The following is a 20,899-nucleotide window of genomic DNA, read 5'->3' on the forward strand; positions in this document are numbered from 1 at the left end:
GTGCGTGCAGAGGGTCGATAGAATCGCTCCTTCGATTTCACGAACATATGAAAAGCGTAGCGAAATTAACGTTCGTATCCGACACCGTGACCAAACGAGATCAAACCTAAATCCTTTTCGTATTTAGTCTCTGTCGCCGGTCGTCAGTCCGGCGGTTCGAGTTCAGCCCTCCGACCGCTACGACTCGGGTTGGAATCCTGTGCTACCACGGCTTTGCGATAGATCGCACACCCAAACTTTTGAGTTCTTTTTTAGGTAAAAAAGACGAAAGGGCGCGTTATACACGAATAAATACTGAACGTTGGCTCCCTGGATCCCCGTAAAAGCAACAAAAAACAAATAAATAAGGGCAAGTTTTGACTTTTTGGGGGGGATGCAACTATTTTGACAGTTTTGCTCAACGCTCAAGTGCAAGCTAGCGCACTGCAGCAACGCATTTGGCTCCTAAACCTTTGTTATCGTTAGCACTGCTAGCGACGGTAGCGTCGGTCATGTGGCGCGACGCCACCTTGGCGCTAGCGCGTCTAGCAAAGAAAAAGCTCAAAGATTGCGAAACCTTGCCAGTGCGACCTGCCACAGCGGCGGCCGCGCTGACCAAAGGGCAACTACATGGCCGGCGAGGACCCCGTCGTAGCGGTCGGGGTGCCGGGGGCCGAAGGGTGCTTGGCAGGAGCCAAATGGAGAAGTGCACTGACGGTGGTGGCCACCTGGGGGAGTCCTTGTTCCTCCAGGATGTGAAGCGGGAGGCACAGGTCACTCTGAAGCAGGCACGACATGAAGGGAGGACCCCAAACCAAAGAAAAGAAAAGCACAAGACGAAAATGGAGCTCAACACAAGTGAAATGAAATGAGGCAAACTCAAAAGAAACACAAGACGGATGAGAGGGATGCGGCGGGTCTGCCGCTGACGGCGCACGGCAGGGGGATCACGCGTCGTCAGGCCAGGGCGATGCGGCATTCGCGAACGAAACGGCTTCATGAGCCGGCTCCCTTCCGAGATAGTCATGCGTGGTTGGCACACCGAACGGCTCTATGAACCGACTCCTTGGAATGATCAAAAGCCGGCGTCCCACCAATCAGGAGCTAGTTCCCCCCCCTCTTGTGATTGGTCAATAATACATTTTAATGCATTGTAGAGTACTTGACATGTTCTTTCTTAGCAGAGCGGCAACTATTCCACTATGTTTTTCATGCAAAGTTTATTCTTTATTTTGGCGGTTTATTTGTCGTTGCGATGAAAAGTCAATGTTTTGAATTGGCATTTGGCGGTATGTTTTTCTGAAATTCTCAATGGCTTGACTTAAGTTGCTTGGTATAAAAAAGCTTTGATGAGTTGAATGTTCACCGTAGAGTGAAAAATTTGATTTTTAAAAAAACCCTGAATTCATTTGGTAAGGTATGTGACACATTATTATTAGTGATAAACCGATTATAGGGCCCCACAAACCCTCCCTAAGCTTGTGTCTTTCCCCCCTACTTTTTTTGTAAAGTGTCCTTCCTTTGCTTCTCTTTATTCACCTTTTCAGTTTAGCTTTCTTTTTTTCCTACCTTTTTTATTTTCCATGTTTCTCTTTTTTCTCCTCGACCTTTTTCTACATTTGTCTTTTTGTCCCTAGTTATTTCCGTTCTCCTTGCTTCTCCCTTTTCTCCTTGACTTTTTTCATAGCCTTTTTCTTTTGCCAACTTTTGTTTACTTTTTTGATGTCTTTTCTCTTATTTTATCTCACATTTCCCTTTGTTTTTTGCCCCTCCCCCAGCTTTTTACTTTATATTCTTGTTTTAAATCTTTCTTTTGTTTCTTCCAAAGATTTGTACGACTTTTTTTCATTCCTCTTTTTGAGCTTTTTACAAGCTTCTTCTTGCTTTTTTCTTTTACATTTTTTTTTGTTTTCTTTCATTTTTTTTAGCGTTATTTTTGGCTCTCCTTTATCCAATTTTGAAAGTCATCCTCATGGGTAAGACGCGTATTTGCGAGCCGTGTCTAAAAGAGCGGGACTGGCGGGCCATAGGTGTGCTGAGTGGAGTTACCTGAGCCACGCCCATCCTGCGACACGCCTCCAGGAAGTTCTCCACGTTCCTCCGACATTTGGCCATGGTGAGTTTAGGCTGCGGACACACAGGAGGAGAGGGGGGGCTTCAATCGCGGAGGGCCCGTAGAAAGGGCAGCCCTCGTTTCGGATTCAAAATCGGTCCGACACTTTGGTTCACTTCGTCTCGGCTCAAACGTTTCGGTTTCCCGCGACGGGAATCGAACCCGAATCGCGGCGGTCGACTCGCCAGATTCCGACCGCTGGATCAGATGTTATCTCGCCATCACGATGTTTTGACTCACGGTACTAGAGACCAATGTTCGAGAAGGGAGAAAACAGAAAGCGGTCCTGATAGTGAGAAATAAAGGCAAATTCAGATTGGTCATCTTCCTCCTCCTGGTTTTTGCCTTTCTATCTTTCAGGACCACGTTCCGTTCTCTCCATTCCTCCGCCATTCTTCTCTGGTACCGTGAAGAAAAACGGTGCGACGACGAGAGATCGAATCCACAGCCTTTTCCTATCCTAATGATATCACCGGACGTCTCGGTAAGCGCTTCTCGAGCGGTGGGTCGCGACCCAAAAGTGGAACAAGGAACCGTTTCCATTGGGTCCTAGGAAAAAAATGGATAACGGAAGCAGATTTCATAGGACGCCGGTCGGTTGTTTTGACTATTCCCGATCGCGTTGGGTGTTCTTTGATGCCCACACCCTTTAGGGCTAATCTGTTTTTGGGGTGACCCGGACGCTTAAATAAAAAGAGGGGGTACGGGGAAGGGCTTTAGTACGGGATGGAATTCTCCTATCTGAAAGCCCCTCTGCCAGTCTTCCTCGGAAGTTGAAAACCATCTATGTCCTCTCCCCTTAATTAAGTTGAATGAGACTCCGGAAACGGTATGCGATGTCCCACGGAGTTCAAAGAGTCCCATCTGCTTTTACGGGGCCGGTCCGGGGCGGAACAAACCCCCCAAAAGATGAGAAAAAATAGCTTTCTTCGAGCGCCATCTCCCGGGTTCGAGCCGCGATCGCAGCCTTAAATGGTGACGCGTCGCGCCCCAACTTCAACAGAAGATGGCGAGCGGCGGCTCGGCATTGTCACGCCACAGAGAAAGAACCCTCGAGCGCGATGACACGAGTCGCCCGCGGTTTAACACACAGCGAAGAATGCATTTTAGAGGGGAGAACAAATCCACAAGAACCCGGGTTCGATTCCCGTCGCGTCCGACATTTTGCGATATTTCCCCGGCGCCGGACCTCCGCACGAAGCCGGCGTAGAGCGGGCACCGGAACTCGGACCGAGACATACTCACCACGGCGGGCGAGGGCACGTGGATGCTGGGGACCGAACGCGGGCGCACGTGATTGGCCAGATGGCAAAGGACCACGCCGTCCGTCAGCGCCGCCCCCAGGTCGCCCGGCAAGGTCACCTTCAAGCGACCTTCGATGTTCTGGCCCCGAAAGGAAAGAGGCGTCAATTCAATTCAGGCGTCAATTCCATTCATAATATGCGTTTTAAATCGGACAAAATAACTTGATGGATAAACCTCGCCTTCCGCTGCCAGATATTTGAATGTTGGGGACACTGGGGGCAAGAGTGCCGCCAAATCCATTCCTATTTCTGAGGAGAACTTGCTCTTTTCAACCGTTTTATATAGGGGGGGTCAAATTCATTTCAGCTGGGGGCCACATGCTACAGACAGAAAAACTCACGGGAGCCGCACACGAAGGTTTAAGAGAAAGAGTGAAAGAAAGAGTGAGTGAGAATGAGAGAGAGAGAGAGAGAGTGATAAGGAAAGAGATAAAAAAGAGAGAAAGGGAGAAAATGAGAAAGAGTAAGAAAGAGAAAGCAAGTAAGAAGGATAGAAAAGGGGAGAGAAATTGAGAGAGTACAATAAAGGGAAAAATGGGGAAAAAAAAGGAGAGAGAAAGAAAAAACGGGAAAAGAAAGAGAAAGATTAAACAAATGAGACAATAGAATGAAACAGAAAACATGAGAAAGACAGAAAGAACCGGAGGAAGAGAGAAAGGAGGAAAGAGAAAGGTGAGAGAGAGAGGACAAGGGAGAAAGAGCAAGATAAAGTAAGAGAGACAGAACAGAGGGGAAACATGAGAGAAATAGAGGGAGCGCAATAGTGAGAAATGGAGAAAAAAACTCAGATAGAAAGAGACGGTAAAAGAAAGATAAAGATAGAAAGATCGAAAGAAAGAGAGAAGAGAACTTGACAGAGAAAACATGAGAGAAAGAGGGGAAAAAGAAGAAAAGAGAAATGGTTTGCTAGTTTAAGATCAGGTAATTGTGTAATTTTGTAACTGTAATCCTGTGCAGTCCTTTGAGACATTTTTGTGATTAAGGGCTATATAAATAAATTTGACTTGACTTGAAAACGGGAAAGAGAAAAAATAAAGGGCAAAAAAGAGAGTTAAATGGAGAAAGAGAGAGCGAAAGGGAGCAAGAGAGAGTGAGAAAAAAAAGAGACTTAGAGAGAGAAAAAGAAATACAACTATAGTCGCTTTGGGAGTGGTGCCTGGCTTGGGTGACATCAAGTGGACACATTTCAACGCGCAGCTAATTTTTCTCCTGCGCTTCTTCTGGGTGGGTATCTCGGAGTACGACCCTTGGGGGGCCGCCCGTCTGACACCTGTCAGTTTAAACATGATATTACTTAACATTCGGCGGGCCCCCGGGGCCCCGTTTTCTCACCCCCGGTCTACTTAAAAAAAAAAAAAAAATAAAATACCATACAGATCCCCGCTTTCGTTCTGCTGTAAGGTGGAACGTATGATACGGATGGGATTTGTTTTTTGTTTTTTTTGGTACGGAAAATGGGTCGAGAAAAACGGAGAACTGACTTTTCTGAGCTGCTCCGTCAGCTGGTCTTGGTGTTGAAGCCCGGCAGGCGGCCCCGGCGCTTCCCGAAGGTGCGGAGGGGAGGCCCGAGTTTCGCCTGGAAAGAAAAAGGGGCAGGGTGGGAGGTTTGTCAATTCCAGATTGTCGGCTCGCCGATTAGTCCTTTAGCATTGGCTCACTGAGAATTTCCTGGGATGCCACTTCCTTATTTGGAGTGGAAACTGACACTCATTGTGGATCCTACACTTTTCTTCATGGCCAAATTCAAGCACTTTCAAGGGCCATTTCTCCACTTCCTTCAAAGGATGATATCCAGCCCTTATTATGTTGTTGACTAAAATCAAGCGGCTATCTTGCTGCCAGCAGATACATTGTGCTATTTTGAGCTGTTCCCAACTATGCTCCACCATCTTTTTGTGTCAATGGGCTGCTATAAACCGACATGAATTCTGCCATTCCGCCTCTATGTCACACTTGTTTACAAATAAGGAAAGGGCCCTAGAGGTGTTGGCTAATGATGGAGTTCAATACAAAGACCACTGTATGTATAGAGAGCAGAAAAATGAGCTCAATTCTATCTTTTTTTGGGTTGCATTTGATCATTTATTTATAGCACTCAAGAGTTCACATTTTTATTTTATTATTTTGTATTTTCTGGGATTTTGTATCGATGTTCGAGAGTATTAAAAGCTATATTTGTTTCGTATTTTACACATTTTGTGGTAGATCTGTGAATATTTTATATTGGATGTGTTTTTCAAGGAACATTACTAAATCATTGTGTGCATAAATGTTTTATGACTATTGATAATAAATCATTAAAAAATCTGAGGAGCTGTCTGGGAGCGGAAAGAGCCTGCTCCTCTCAGTGAACCGAGGCAATAGAGCCGGCTTTCTAAATAGAGCTGTGATCTTGAGCGTGATCTCTCACGCAAAAAAAAAAAAATCTTCATTTAATGCGTGGTCTATAGAGTAAGACTGCCATGAAACCTTTTCGAACACTTCCCAAAATCCAAGCCTACTCCCGACCTTAAAATTCAAGCATTTTCAAGGATTTCAAGCACCCGTATCCAACCCGTCTCACCTCTCCTTTTTTCTTCCCGTTGGCCGAGTCGGTAGAGGAAACTCTCGGGTCGCGACGGCACGGCGCGGCAGGAGGCGGCCCCCGGCGAGGAGGGACTCGGATTGGCTGGAAATGCAAAGTGGGCGGGGTCAACGCCGGCGTCGAAAACGGGACGAGAAGGGGCCGGCGGGGAGCGCTTCCGACTTACCGCTCGGCGAAAGGCCGCCTCGGTCTTCGCCCTGCCGACGCCAGAAAGCACGTTAGCGTTTTGGTCGTTAGAGGAACATCGTGAGCTCGTGTGCGAAATGACGGCGGAGCTTTCTATCGGATCTCTCGCGACACCGATATCTATAGAAGCCTCGATAAGACTTACCTTAGAGCGTCAAGCCTCCGGCGAGCCAAAGCAAACTATCGGACTCTTCTGGTACACGTGGATTAGTGGCCGACCAGTTATCGCCACGACATTTGGACGTTATCGGTATCGGCCTCTTTTTTGACGACGATTATTAATTCGCAGACGAGACCGCCTACACACCAAAGCAGGTAGATAAGAGCTCTGCTAACTCGCCCTGACATGCTTGTGTCAAAGATTTAAAAGAATGTATACGATCAATGTAACAAGACCGGAACGGTATCGGGCTGACTACCTATCTATCTATCTACCTTGGTCATATCCCTCAAGAGGGGTGACCGACAGCAAGACAAACGCATACAATAACAAAGAAAATAAAAGGGAAAAAAAATAGTACCCAGTACTCTTAGCCACACACTTGCTCAGTTCCACGACGACTCCATTTCTGTCTCTCACAATTTCATTTCTCAATCCATCCCATCTTGTCACTCCTAACATACTCCTCAAACACTTCATCTCAAAAACATTTCATTTCCTTCTCAAATCTGCGTTCAGGCTCCAAGTCTCTGCACCGTACAACACCGTCGACACAATCACACTTTCATACAGTCCCCTTTTAACATCCATACTCCTAACCCTTGTTGCTCATCACTCTCCTCACAGCTGACTACCAGGGAATGTAATTCCTGAGCTCTCCTGGCTTTCTAGTTTTGGGGTATTTCTTTCAAGCCTGATGGTAATGTTTCTGCGATGAGTATATTTTGAAATGGTCTGCATATCCCGTGCCCCAAGAGTTTGCCCTTTCCGATGATGCCAGGCAGCCTGACGGATTGCGGCGTTCGCCGACGCGGTACATACGCGCATTTGCTTGGCAACGGTCCGACAGGCCGTCGGAACTCTGAGAGGTTGTGCCGTAGGCAAACATCGTTTTGCGTGCGGATTTCAGTCGTGACTCGAAGGCCCAGTGCACATAGATCCGTCGGAAAGGCCGACATTAAAGGGAAGGATTCTTTCCCAAGTGCCATCTGTCAGCGATCGCGGGCCTCAATTTCGGTCACAAACTGTCGCAACGACAAGCAGACCTTCTAGCACAGGGTCCGTGGTGCTCCGGCGTCTCTTTAAAATGGACGCGAGTGTGTAGCAGTCTGCGTCAGCGGTTCCATTTCCTCAAACGTATGGATAAAGCAGCCCTCTGCCAAAAAAGTCCCTGTCGAGCGCACGTTCAGAGCATCTCACGCGCGCCCATCAGCCATCGAACGCGTTATTGCGCGTGCTTGTGCAATGCTACCGCGGTCGCGTGACAATTCTTACCATGAAAAGGGCGGAGTCGTCCGTGTGAGTCGAGAGCCTGAGGGGGTAGACGCTCTACAAGAAGACGCACAAATTCATGTGTCGCGTACAAAACAGACGCAGGCATCCACTCTTGAAGTGTATAAGAGGGCGAAGTGCCAAGGAGAGCGCGATCGGGGCTTACCTTGCCATCCTGGCCCGGCTTGTTTGGACTCTGTGAATGAAACAAAGGCATCGTTAAGGCATCGTTCTGATTTTGGAGGAACCCCGTCCGTCAACACGCTGACTCAAATGTATTCTCACATTGACTTTCTCTGCCCCTTTCTAAAAAGATTTGGAAATGGCAATCCTCACAAAAGTTTCCCACCTGCCCTCCCAGCAGTACAGGAAACCCTTGTTTGTTACCGGGATTACATTTCAAAAAGAACCTATGATAAGCAAAACTCGGGAAGTATAAACTTGATCTTTTTTTGGTTTTCCAAAGAAATTCTGTGTTATACGCAGAAACCAAAGACAAATCAAAGCATTGTTAACTGTACCTGTCCACAGTCCTTTTTTATCTTAGGGACCGATTAGCAAATCAGAATACAGAACACATTGCATTATAAAAAAACGAGACATGAAAAGCATAGGACAAATACGTTATCGCAAAGGATTACTTCAGTGCCTTTTGGGAAGGAATGATTTTTTTCTGACTCAATGAACCCTTTTGACCCAAACAGCCACAATCGCAAAAATATTTCGAAAACAATAAAGACCGCATCCAACGAAAGCCCATCTGCCCAAGTCGGGATGAAAGCACTCTCCTTTGGAACGCCAGAGAGAACTTTGCTATGGTTAGATTTGATCTCTGAGCAGAAGAGACCTATAGGGTTCCCGGCCCCGCTCGCTCCAAAACTGTATTCACAAAACCATTCTTTTGGTATTTCAGAAACAAATTCTCTTTTTGAAATTGGAAACCCGTCAAGGAGATCGTATAGGATTCCGGTTTGTTATTTTGAACAGGGTCGTCACTCTCTGCCGATCGCGTTGCGGTTCTTTGTTTCCCACCCCCTTTAAGGCGGATCTGCTTTCGTATAACGAAAGGGATCACGGGAGGGCTTTTAAAACAGGTCGGAATTTCTCATTCGAGGGTTTGGTCCGAGTTCAGTCGATGTCTCCTATTTTCGAATCTCTAAACGAGAAACTTATTGCCAAGCGAGCGAGCCGCCTGGCGGGGACACGGTTCTGAAAGACCGAGGATGACGCCACCGGTGATGGCCACAGACCCACCTTAAAAATGTCTTGGCCGCGCCGCTTGCCAGTATACGGTTAGATTGTCGTTCTGCATTTCATCTTATATGCAAAGCCTTCGTTCCTCACCTTCACAGTAGCCCCCTTCCCGGCCCGCGGCGTTTCCCCCAGACTATGTTCTGCCGTCATCGCGCCCCTTTCGCTGCGATCGGCTGACATCTATCAGTGTTTTGATTCTTTGCACCCGAGCCAAATCTCGCTTCGCCGTATGGCGGGATGCGGTCAGATGCCACGGATACAAATATAGTTATCTCATAAGTAAACTGTCTGAGATGAAACGGAACCAGATTTCACTCACGCAAGCCGTGTCCTTCAGATAGTTTTCCCCTGAACTTCTTACGTCAATAACCTGAAACGATCGCTTTTGGTTGGGTGTGCCGACCCTATGAAACTTTTCTGAAGGTGCCGCCGGCCCTGCCCGACAACCATAAAAAATGACATTGGCACATTTGAGGGGCTACCGGTAGCTTGGCGTCTCTCTGGAGAGGGCGTGTCCTGCATCTCTCCTCCTCGTAGCGAAGGGCAGCTAGCTGAGCCTCTCGTCTCACTCGCTCCACGCCGCCGCCTCTCTGAAGCACAACAGCCGATGGGAAAGAGTTCCGCTACGCTCGGACGGCGGCCCAGGTAAACTCACCTGTAGCAGGCTGCCGGCTGGCGCTGCGGCCCCGCTCGCTGCGCTCCTGACACACAAACACACCGAGGACGTCAGCTCAGCCAGTAATTAGCGTCAAGTCGCGACTACAGCGCACTTGATAAGAACTTGACAACCAAATTTAACGACCAAACTCAATTCATATTTGTACGAGCGGCACCGGATTTAAAAAGGCCATAAAAATGAACAAAAATCTTAGCCCTGTATTTCTAGACAACAGCACCAGGGCAACCATACTGTGGAGAATAGTGCTAGATTGCAACAAGGATAATTTTTTTCCTTGGTCATCGGTGGTTTCCGCGGTAACGGACCATAATGTATTTGCTTGTAAGCGTTCATCGATGACTAAAGGAAACTTTGATGCCGATGATATGGAAAAAAAAAAAGTGTAGCATTTTTTATGGATAACATCGGAGCTGCCGCGGAAACAATCATAATGAGCCACACTTTATTTTAAGCCGCAGTGTTTCAAATCCAGCGAAGTTGGAACATAGTGTCATGTGAAATATACAATAATCATTGTGCAAACCAATTGTGGCATACCTGCTCTGTCTGTGTCTGAGGTCATCTGTTCTGGACAAGCCGGCCTTGCCCGGAGAACTCTATCCAACAACAAAAAAAGCATCAAGGGAAAGGTTAAGGGATGGGCGAATGTTGCATTAGAGAGCGTCCGGACATACGGAATTGCTGATGCGCTTTTCGATGTAGGCCTTAAACTGCGAAGTGAGGCTAGCCCGTTCTCCCGGCGTGCCTCTCCGGGCTCCGGCTTCCTCCTCTTCTTCCTCCTCACCGTCGATAAAGTCCATCTGCTCGAGCTCATCTGTTGGGCCGGCAACGACGTGACCCGACGGCACGGTAAAACTGGGCCGGAAGGGACGGCGCACTCACGTGTTCCGTTGGCCAACATGGCGGACTCCCGCTTCAACTCTTTGTGGACGTCCAGCGTGCGATGGGGAACCTCCGACAGCTCCTTGTTGACACACAAGCGGGCCAAGGGATGTCATGTCATCCAGAGATTTTTAAGGTTGAGAAGATCTCAAATAGGCGGAGTGCCGTTTGGTTCCAGTGCCACGTGTGGACGTATACTGGAGCTGCACCGTTTTGGAAAATAACCTAATTGCCATTTTTTTCAGACCTGTACTACAATTTTGATGCCCGTTTCTTTTTTTAAAGAAAAGTGCATTTTCCGTGGGAGCGCTTTGACACGTTTGACCTCGAGGCGACGTCATTACCGACCGAGAGTTTACCGCTCTAACAAAATAACCGCTAGAGATTTACAAATAAAACCAGAATTGCAGTTCGATGAAGGATCGTTATTGACATTAAACAAAAGTACAGTGAAATTGGAGGGATTCTCCTTTCAGTGTAAGAAAGCGATTAAGAGAGAATGGCAGCATGGGGTAACCGCAGCAAGGTATCCGGCGCTCTCCGCGATGATTAAAATAACAGAATCCTACGGATAAGCTTCAGCAACAGGGACTAGCCACGTTTGTCAGCGGCGGCAGAAGAGATGTTAGCCTAGCTGTCGACTTTCCCTTCTGACGCCGTCAATCGATTCCCGGACGCAAAAACAATCCGCCGGTGTTCAGCTTTTCTTTGCGCTCTGACTTTTCACAGAGTTCGATTTCATCGATGAATCTCATCTCTTTTCATTGTAACGAGCCGCTAGAGCGATGTCCTGTCGGGTTCTATTTGGTGATCGGTTAAGGAATTTTAACTGAGAGCTTACACCAGCCTATTACAGTCACACACACTGCATGCAAACCTTGCCTCACCTTTATTGGGCCGTGCCATTGAAACGTCCTTCTTATTGGCCAGCGCTGGTAAAACCCAAACTGTGACAATTGTTGATGGCCAAATGCTCAATCAGACAAATAACAAACATGGAACTATAAATCCTTCGAAAAAGCGCAGTGTTATGCGATGACACGATCGACATATAGATTCGATTTCAGTTCATCGTCCGGCCCTACCGTATACATATTACGGTATTTATTCGAGTAGAACACGCACATATTTTGACCTATAAAAGAACTTCAAGCTTGTGCGTGTTATAAACAAGAGCTAGGGCGACACGCTAAGATGTATTACGATAGTATATTATTGTATCTTTAAATAGCGGTGTACACAGCCACCTCGCACTTCCAATAGTTAGTTTGAGCCGAGAAGAGTCAAACCGAAGTTTATAAGGATTTAGGATTCAAAATGGGGCAGGCGCGTTAAACACACACTTGTGCGCTACACTCGAGCGAATACGCTGAATGTAGCCGAGTAAGGAGATCTGGTGTGGCGTAATTGTGCACGTGTCATCTGATGCGTCTCACCTCGTTTCCTGACCATCTTTTGTCTCCGCTGTCCACGCTGTTGAAGCCTGAATCCAAAGCTCCGTAGGCCCGGCCAGGATACACCTCATCAACGCTTTTACACACACACGCATTTCATTCGAGGGACTGAAAATTGGGGACGGCATCTGCGTGTGGGCCTTCTTGTACATGCAACTTTATGAGGACCAGATTTAGATAGATAGATAGATGGATACTTGATTCATCCGCTTTGGGAAATTCACATTTCCAGCAGCATCCCTGAGCTGAGAACAGTACAATAATAAAGCCAAAAGAATACAATATACAAATACCCAGTGTGACGTGCAAATGCCCACTGTAGCGTGTTATATAGAGTAACTAAATAGTGCTACACAGAATACATATTGCAGTAAGATTCGGTAATATCCAATGTAGGTGGTGTGGTTTAATGTGGGCCTTTACTCTGCCGGGTGGAGTTAAAGAGCCTCATGGCATGAGGAAGAAAAGATCTCTTAGCTTAGATTTAGCTTTTCGACTTCCCAATCAAGACATTTTACCAGGTCCAAACGTGCCAGTTTCGTTTTTGAAAGTCTGGTTTGAGACTTTAGGTTCCAACGTTATTTTAGGCAACCCGTTGTCGCAAGTCGCAACCTTTTATTTTTAGCGACAGGCCGATAAAAACAAAACAAAACTGGAAAATCATGAAAAAAATATATATCGCTATTTGTTAATTTTCCGCTATTTTGAAAGATATGACATTCGAAAACACTTTCGCCGAATTTCTAAATCCACACAAATAGGGAAAGAGCGATCAAAATCCAATATTTCTGATCTTAGAAAACAAAATTCAATGTGTTTTTAAAATAACGCGTGCTAAAAATGTCTTTTGATCCGGTCGAATTCTTTTTTTCATACGCGTAGAAGAGCCTTTGTTTACGTTCAACTTTAAAACTGGGGGTGTCGTTGCTGTCATGCACTTTCCGGACAAAGTTTCAACATGTTACCTAGTGTTTACTATGTTTGTGTACTCTAATGCTAAATCTATTTTACCCTGGTCATCCTGGAAGGGGGATTATCACTTTTCCAGGTTTCTTTTTCCTCACGCTGAGGTTTTGAGTTGTTCCTTGCCCACATGTTGGTTTAAGATCAGGTCATTGTAATCCTGTGTGCAGTCCTTTGAGACATTTTTGTGATTAAGGGCCGAACAAATAAATGTGACTTGACTTGACTAAAACGGTTGATCGACATCCTACTAAAAGTGTAAAGGTGATTTTCTCAGGTTTATGATCAGGAAAAGGCCGCCATATCTTCAAAATAGCTTTGACGACGGTAAAATTTGAACGCTCATTGATACGGAAATCCCAAATGTGATATTTGTCCGACATTTGGCCGGTTGAGGTCACGTATGAAGTCCTCGCCAGAATACATGTACAAGGAAGCGGGTGCGTGTCGATGCCGAGTTCAGACCAGGAAGCGAAGTTGGCCGTCCGTCGTTCGTATTCGGGCAGGTCGGGGCTGCTTTTGCTCGCCTCCATGTTGAGGAACTTGAAGATGTGGACTTTGCCCTTGATGCAAATCTAGGCGACACCGGATCCATGAGCATTCACTGAAACTGACGCTACATTTTTCATTCGGACTTTCCCGGTCAAACTTTTTCTACTCCTCGCTTTCTTTTTATCCCTTTGATTTTTTTTGTTTTTTCTGCTGCTACTGTTTTTCTTTCCTTCTTTTTTCTTACGAACCTCCCTTCAACAAATTCGAAAATGTTCAAAACAAGCCGGCTAAAAAAGAGGGACTTGAAAAGAGCCAGGATGGCTTTCAGATGATGGATTACAAAATTAAGAAAATGCTGAATCGACCGATGGAAACAAAAATAGGACCCGGAGGATATCAGGAAAGAAATGACAAGATATTAAGAACAGGGTTCCTACAGCTTAAGGCAAGTTTAATTCAAGACTGTTTCAATGCCTTTTTAAATCAAATTTAAGACCGAGTCGACAAAGAAAAACACACAGACTAGGAAAACAAACAAAACAAAAACAAGAATAAAAAGGATGTTTACAGTCATTCATGGATCCTCAGTTTAAACTGGCAGTTAACTACTCATTCCAAAGAAGACTTCTTCTCCATTCATGAAGGATTTTCATCAGGATGCATAAAAAATGACTTTTTGGTCCATTGTCAAACTCTTTAGAAAAAACAACACTGCTATAATCGTGACGCAATTTGAGTGCAGCATCATAAAAACACAAAAAAAGTGTACTCCCTGAATGTGGACAATTGATCAATATTTCTAAATATTTGTGTTTACATTTTTAAGACTTTAAAAAATTGGATCTAAGACATCTTAATGCCAATGAAGGCCTTCAAGACTTTTCAAAGATCCGCGGGAGCCCCGGGAGAAAAACTCCACAGGAAACTGTAGAACACTGTACCGAAAAATCCGACTATAAGCCTCCTTTAGAAAGCTTTTAACCCCGCAGCTTATGCAACGATACGGCTAATTGATGCCATTTTTTCAACGGCAGCAAGGGAACGCCTAAGCAGTAAAGGTATGGAGGAATGTAACTTTGTGCTTTGTGAATGCATAAAACTAGGATGAACAAACCCTTATCATGGAAAAGGCTTCAATCGAAAGAGGAGCGCTAACTACCATATGGGGATTCATTTTACGAGTAAACGGAAATGATGTGGCCAAACCAACGGATTACAAGAAGCAACGTCCGACCGAGCAGAATTGTCTACTTATCTGTGGGCATTATGGTGTGTTTTAAAGTCAATATTTGACACGCTTGACTTCTCTAGATTGATCTTGATGTAACGAAGACAAATAAGTTGAAGACGGCTTGGGGACATCATGGGGATTTACGCCGGCTTTATCGTTTTCGGGTATCTTTTTTCGAAATGATTGAGATGTTTCTCTGATAAGTATATATTGAAATGGTCATATCTTGATTCCCAAGAGTCAGCACTTTCCAATGATATGTGGCATGACATATTTCATTGACTTTTGACATCGTACTGACGCGTTTTTGATTATCAAAAGTCTGGTTGCCCACCAGCGGGCCGTCGGATGGGTTAAGTTAACATATATTATTTATACTCTTTCTGTGTCGTAAATATCTCACGTTTCAATGTAGGCACATTCGGCTTATAGTCAGGTGCGGGTTATGAATGTACAAATTGCTTTTTTCCTTTAAAAAAGGTACCAGGTGTGGCTTATAGTCCGAATTTTACGGTGTATATACCGTGATCCGATAATGCGGTCATCTTTTTAATGCATTTACAAATGATTGTGATAATGATGTAAGATGAGATCATTTTTTTTTCTATGATTGATTAAAGAAGTATCCAAAGGTATTTTGAGGACGGGTCTCTTCTAAGCCTTTCAAGCCGTCATCCTGTTATACTTTTCGGGTGAGAAGTTGATTCTGCGACGTGGTGTTTGTCGCAAAAGGACCGAAAAGAAAAAGGAGGGAATAGGCCCAATAGTTGAGCAGCGTTGGGGGATGCTTACCTGTGCAGGTGGCGTGTGCAGCGGGTTGTTGTCCAGTAGCATGCTGTGCAGCTGCGTCAGGCGCGTGTAGCATAGCGGAATACACGTCACCTTGTTACACGAGAAGTCCAGACGTACCAGCGGCAACTCCGCCAGCTCTGAAGACACGAAAGGCGGTAGACCGCTGTCATTTCTAAGCCAACGGAGGGAACCGTTATATATGGCTCTTTCGGTGAGTACGTCCGGCTCGGAGACCGATTCATATATGTATACCGCACTGTTATGTACAACACGGACAAAGTTTGGGTCATTTCAAGGTAAAAAAAAGGGGGGAATCAATACAGTATGAGGTGTAAGTATACCTGGAGGAAGGGCGACGAGGTGGTTCCTCCTGATGTTCAGGTCCCTGAGGGCCTCCAGCTGGCCCACCTGAGACGGCAGCGTCCGGATCTCGTTACAGCTGACGTCCTGCGAGGAGGCGGCAATGGTTAACGGCGCCCGTTCGGCATGGTCGGCGCTGCGTCTGCTACCCACCAGCTCCGTCAGCTGCCTGAGCTGGCCCACTTCCTGAGGCAGCGCCACCAGCTTGTTGTTGCACGCAATCAGAACCTTCAGAGGGAGGCTGCACAGGACCACCGGCAGTGAAGATAGCTGGTTGCGGCTAAAGCGGCAAGAAACTAAAGTGAGCGGGACCCTGACCATTCTTTGTGTGCGCGTATGCGTGTGAACGCTAGGGCTGCAACGATTAGTCGACAAAAATCCAAAATAGAAATAGTCGACCATGAATTCCGTGGTGATCATTGCTGCCAAAGATGTTTTTCCAACAGGGTGAGGCATCTCTGCATGATTGCAAGCGCTAAAATGCAAAAAGGCAGCATCAACAGTACGCGTACTTGTTTCGTCTGAGAGAATTCTAGCCTGGATAAAGCTAATAAGACCACTTGCAACGTTTTCAAAGCAGACCTTGCTTATCATAGCGCTACCTCAGCATTTAGAGAGAAAAACCGTCAGACAGTTCAAAGAAACGCAGTCGGACTTACTTAGGTAGTACATGACTCGCATTCAAGCCAATATGCTTTTGGTTTGAAATGAAATGAATAAAATGATCTGCATTTCTATAGCGCTTTTCAAGTCAATGACTTCCCAAAGCGCTTTACAATGTGCTTCGCATTTCCCAATAGCGGCCGTGCAGCCATGTAAGGCGCTAACCTGCTTATTGGGGGTATTAGGGGTTCAGTGTCTTACCCAAGGACACTTCCACATGTAACACGGAGGAGCCGGGATTCGAACTGCGATCTCTTGATCGCAAGACGAGCGCTCTACCTCCTGAGGTTTCATTTTATACGCCTATATTTTGCTCTAAAAGAGCTTGAGCATTATGGCAGACTGTCTGACACACACATTTGAAATCAAAATACGTACTTGACAAAATATACATCATATTTGTTTCAAGTACTGTGCTACTGCTGCTAATCAGCCCGTTCTTGGTTTACAGGGATACAAAAGTGTTGACTCGATTTTTATATATGTATTTGCCTTTCCCTAAAAACAGAAAGAGGTTTATTTATGGATTTAGGGCTCTACTGTGCCCAATTGGTTTGAGATAGGCTGTTGCTATCCAATTTTTGTACCAACCGGCAGAGTATGTTCAATAAAAGCTGGATTTTTCATTTTAATCATCATTTGCCACATCCTGCCGAATGCTAAATTGAAGAAAAAAAATGATCTGACTGATCGTTTCACTAGGCGGTGACTGGCAGACTATTACAAAAATGCTCAGTGGCAGCCGTAGTGAGTGTATGCCTTACCTGAGGTTCAAGTAGGTGAGGGCCTGCAAATTGATCATGTGATCCGGCAGCGACCTCAGGCAATTTTGGTAGACGTTCAAACTCTCCAGGGACACAAGAAGGCAAACCTCCACCGGCAGTTCTGACAGTCGGTTTCGAGATAAATCTGAAGGCACAAAAAAAAACCATGATATATTCAAGCATGACATCATCATCTTGCACCACAACTCGAGGGAAGCCCTTTCCACCAAACATGAACTTGAAATCATTTTGTTCTTGTAAATGGTCTGTGCTTTTCAAGTCAGTGAAGACCTCCCAAAGCGCTTTACAATGTGCTTCACACTTTTCCCTTTTACACACACTAACTGTTAGCCAACTACCTGCTATCGGGGGCAGTAGGGCTTCAGTGTCTTGCCCAAGGACACTTCAACATATAACACAGAGGAGCCTCTTGATCCCAAGACAACTGCTCTACCTCCTTAGTGTTCCTGGTACCATGAGCTGATTCCTTTGAACTTCTGGACCCTATCAGTGTGGATAAGCCTCCTTCAGGTCCCTTTCCTCAGATGGGCGCAACCAGGTTGTACTACCTCATATCTTTCAGATTTGAATTCCCCCTACGTTCCGGTCCGGAGCCTTCGCCCTTAAAATGCTGGTCTACTAGTGATCCCAAGAACCAAGAAGAGATCCGCAGGTTCGAGAGCGTTTGGGCCCTGAAGCTGTGGAATGCTCTTTGATCTCCGACCTCAGTGGAACTGTTCAAATCCAAGCTTAAAACACACTTCTATTCTATAGCATATGAATAACCTAGGTTGTATGCTGACAATATCTGTTTATCTGTGTCTTATTTTTCCTCATATAGGTTTTAAATCAGGTGACGGTGTCATAATAGTCTGTGGTTTCAATAATCTGTGGTCTGTGCAGCCCTTTGAGACTCTTTGTGATTAAAGGCGTCACAAATAAACAGGACTATTTTTCTTCATTGCATTATTGTTAATATAAATTAGGCCAGTTTTGCTATACACTATGTAGTATTTTGTTTTGCCTTTTCATCATGATAGTCTATCTTTTCCCCCCCAAAGTCTATTACATATTTACGCTGGAGTGCAATGTCTAATCTCATTGCATAAACATAAAACGTTTCACAACGTTGATTCAAATGACCAGAAAGAGTATTCTATTCAGGCGGAGAAAGAAGTAAGAGATGCTGAAGGAAATGCTGTTTTACACAAATTGTCTTACCCTACATTGAGTGTCTGAGTAATTGGGTGTCGTGTGGTTTGTACGGTTTTTCTATTGCATAAGGGGAATGGCATTCATTAATAATGTAAACTTTGGCGTTTCATTTTTGTATTTCTGTTCTAGTATTCTATTGCCTATTTCCATAGAAGGGTTATTAAAGTCTTTCTGTGGTATTCCTGTAGTATTTGCAACGTTAGGTTCGTTAGTTTTTGTTTTATCGCTTAACATGGAAAATACAATCATTAGCTTATAGTGATAGTATTTCTGCTGTCGGATGTATACGGCCTATTTCCATAGTAGGCGTATTGCAGTAATTCTGATGTATTCGTTTTGTTTGAAAGGATTCTTATTGTTGAATGCATTCATCAATAAGGGGAGAACTTGGCTGAGGGTGACAAGCGTGTCAAAACTGGGAACAATAAACATGGACTTTGACGTATTGGAATAGTTTCTAGGGCTGACTCGTTCGAGGTACTTGTTTGAAGTCATTTGCAAGTTTGACACTTGAGCACTGACGCACTCAAGGCGTTAGCATGAGGATGCTAATGCGGGCTAGCGGGACCGCATCAAAAGTCGTCTAAGTGCCTTGAAAAGTCATTTCGAGTGGACCAAAGTTGACTCAAGCGCTAAAACGCAACATTTGAGCGAGACGACTTTGACAAAAGCTCCCGTTTGTGGCACTTTTGGACGTTTTTGAGGCGACTCCAGCAACATGTTGTTGTCGCCCCCCCCCAAACTTGGTGGCTGCACCGTGGACGGTCCCGGCCGGGATTCGGTAGGACCGGGAGGGGGCACTTTGGACTCACCGGCCCGAGTGGTGTCGGTTAGGTCGTGGTTGGCGGCGCCGCCGCGGGGGAACTCCTTCAGCTTCCTGCCGCTCAGGTTGAGGTAGCCGGTGGCTGAGGCTTCGTCCAGAGCCCGCTCCAGAGAGCGGTTCCAGGGCACGGGACCGGCGTTGGCCAGGACGCTCCCCACTCCGGCGCTCGCGCCGCCGGTACCGCCGCCGCCGAGCGCGAAGCCGTGTACGGTGTTGTCCGCCGCGGAACCCAACAACACCGAGGCCGCCATTACACTGCGGTCGCTCGCTAGCTTAGCTCGCTGCTAATGCTAACGCAAACTCTCCCACCCAAAACTTTGGAGTGACGCATGCGCACAACGTCCACGCAAAATACTTTATACAAACGTTAAGTGACGTATTACTTTAGTCGTTTGTGGTAGGTTTTTTTTTTACATTTGGTTAAAAACGCTAACCGAAAACAGTCAAGGAATTTACATTTTGAAAACACAACTCTATTTTATTTTTGTGTTTTGCTGCTGTTTAAGTGATAAAACAGCAACCCGGAAATGACGCTCAAAACAATGATCTCTCACTTACCCCACGACACAAAATGTAAATAAATAAAGTTGGCAATCGACTTGTTTCAAACTGTGAGGCAAGTAGTGAGGTCATACTCTGAATAGTTGCTCGAAAACAAAAATTGCCGCCGAGTACTTGGTTTTCAACATGATATCAATGCAAAGATCATTTCTGTTTCCATTGGACAACGATTTATGAAGTCAAAAGGCGCTAAAGGTTAACAGACTGCCAATAAACCTTTGTGTAAACTTGATATTTGTAGTTCCTTTTCTTTTATCAGCAAGATTTCGGAGATGTTTTTTGGTCGACATGCGCCCTAGTTCGTTGGGACGTCACATTGGCCCTTTTCACGGTATCACTAGTTAGGTAAATAGATAGTTCTTTTATTCATAACTGCGCCAAACATTTCCCGATAACTTCAAAAAGGTTTTAATCATTCGGTTAAAATGGAGGTTCTTGACAATTCTGGTTAAATCTCAGGTAACAGTGTTGAGACTTAAACGCAATCCTAAAACACAACTTTTTTTTTAGCAGTAATGAGTACTTGAAGCTGTCAATATTACCGTTTTGTAACCGTCTACTTGGTGCATGACTTTGCTACTTGACAAATGCCGATTTTTGGTGTCTGATATTTGACAACTGTCTGTGACATTGTAATTGAAGCTAAATTACAATGTCACAGACAGACATCCTTCTATCCGGTAGAGGCATTCTCTGAAGGGTGTTTAGGCAAAATACATGTGAATACAGTCATCGTGGCGCCGTTTCAAGCACGGAATACGAGAACGCTGAATTTCTCCTCGTGGAGATATTATCCCCACTATATGTGGTAACTTATTATAAAAACGAACTACTGAAATACGGGAGACAGTTTATATGCACATATTTGGTTGTGCGTCACCAGTAATGAATGGTGGCTAGCATGTGAGGAGGGAACAACAAACCAAGAGGAAATCAACGGGGCACACGGAAGCACAGAATTGACGTCAATAATGTGCTTCATTTTTTGTCAAACTATTTTTGCAATACACCATACCTGGAGAAAAAAGCCCTCGGACAGTAGCCAGAAATGGAGATCCAGGAGTGCTTTGAGGCCAAAATGGATATGGAGTGTCTCAGCCAAGTGTTTGTTAGCAAGCTCTCAAGACTGCAAAAATATTAAGACTTCACCGCCTCCACAGGTTAGTGT

At 45.4% G+C, this 20,899-nt stretch overlaps 1 protein-coding gene across 1 annotated transcript; it reads right to left on the bottom strand.

Annotated features, from left to right (window-relative positions):
• Positions 1 to 577: 577 nt before the first annotated feature.
• lrch3 (leucine-rich repeats and calponin homology (CH) domain containing 3) lies at positions 578 to 19,593 on the bottom strand. The gene is made up of 20 exons (XM_088346029.1): positions 19,160 to 19,593; positions 17,133 to 17,277; positions 15,859 to 15,985; positions 15,687 to 15,792; positions 15,346 to 15,482; positions 13,296 to 13,405; positions 11,850 to 11,943; positions 10,414 to 10,495; positions 10,206 to 10,345; positions 10,069 to 10,127; positions 9,508 to 9,553; positions 9,335 to 9,442; positions 7,765 to 7,794; positions 7,602 to 7,655; positions 6,147 to 6,177; positions 5,960 to 6,064; positions 4,878 to 4,972; positions 3,338 to 3,475; positions 2,029 to 2,106; positions 578 to 758 (listed from the first exon to the last, which is right to left on the bottom strand). Exons 1-20 carry the CDS (start codon positions 19,419 to 19,421, stop codon positions 606 to 608), a joined length of 2,100 nt encoding a protein of 699 aa, XP_088202155.1. The 5' UTR covers positions 19,422 to 19,593; the 3' UTR covers positions 578 to 605.
• Between the last annotated feature and the right edge of the window lie 1,306 nt (positions 19,594 to 20,899).

This window comes from Urocampus carinirostris, chromosome 10 (genome assembly GCF_059441175.1).
Source record: "Urocampus carinirostris isolate Australia breed hairy pipefish chromosome 10, RoL_Ucar_1.0, whole genome shotgun sequence".
Lineage (NCBI taxonomy): Eukaryota > Metazoa > Chordata > Actinopteri > Syngnathiformes > Syngnathidae > Urocampus > Urocampus carinirostris.

Coding starts and splice junctions, on each gene's coding strand:
- lrch3 (XM_088346029.1), bottom strand. CDS start 19,421: ATGGCGGCCTCGGTGTTGTTGGGTTCCGCGGCGGACAACACCGTACAC. Junction 15,483..15,686: donor CCTCGTCGCCCTTCCTCCAG/GTATACTTACAC, acceptor TCGTGTCTTCAG/AGCTGGCGGAGTTGCCGCTG. Junction 6,178..7,601: donor ACGACTCCGCCCTTTTCATG/GTAAGAATTGTC, acceptor TGGCGTCGGCAG/GGCGAAGACCGAGGCGGCCT.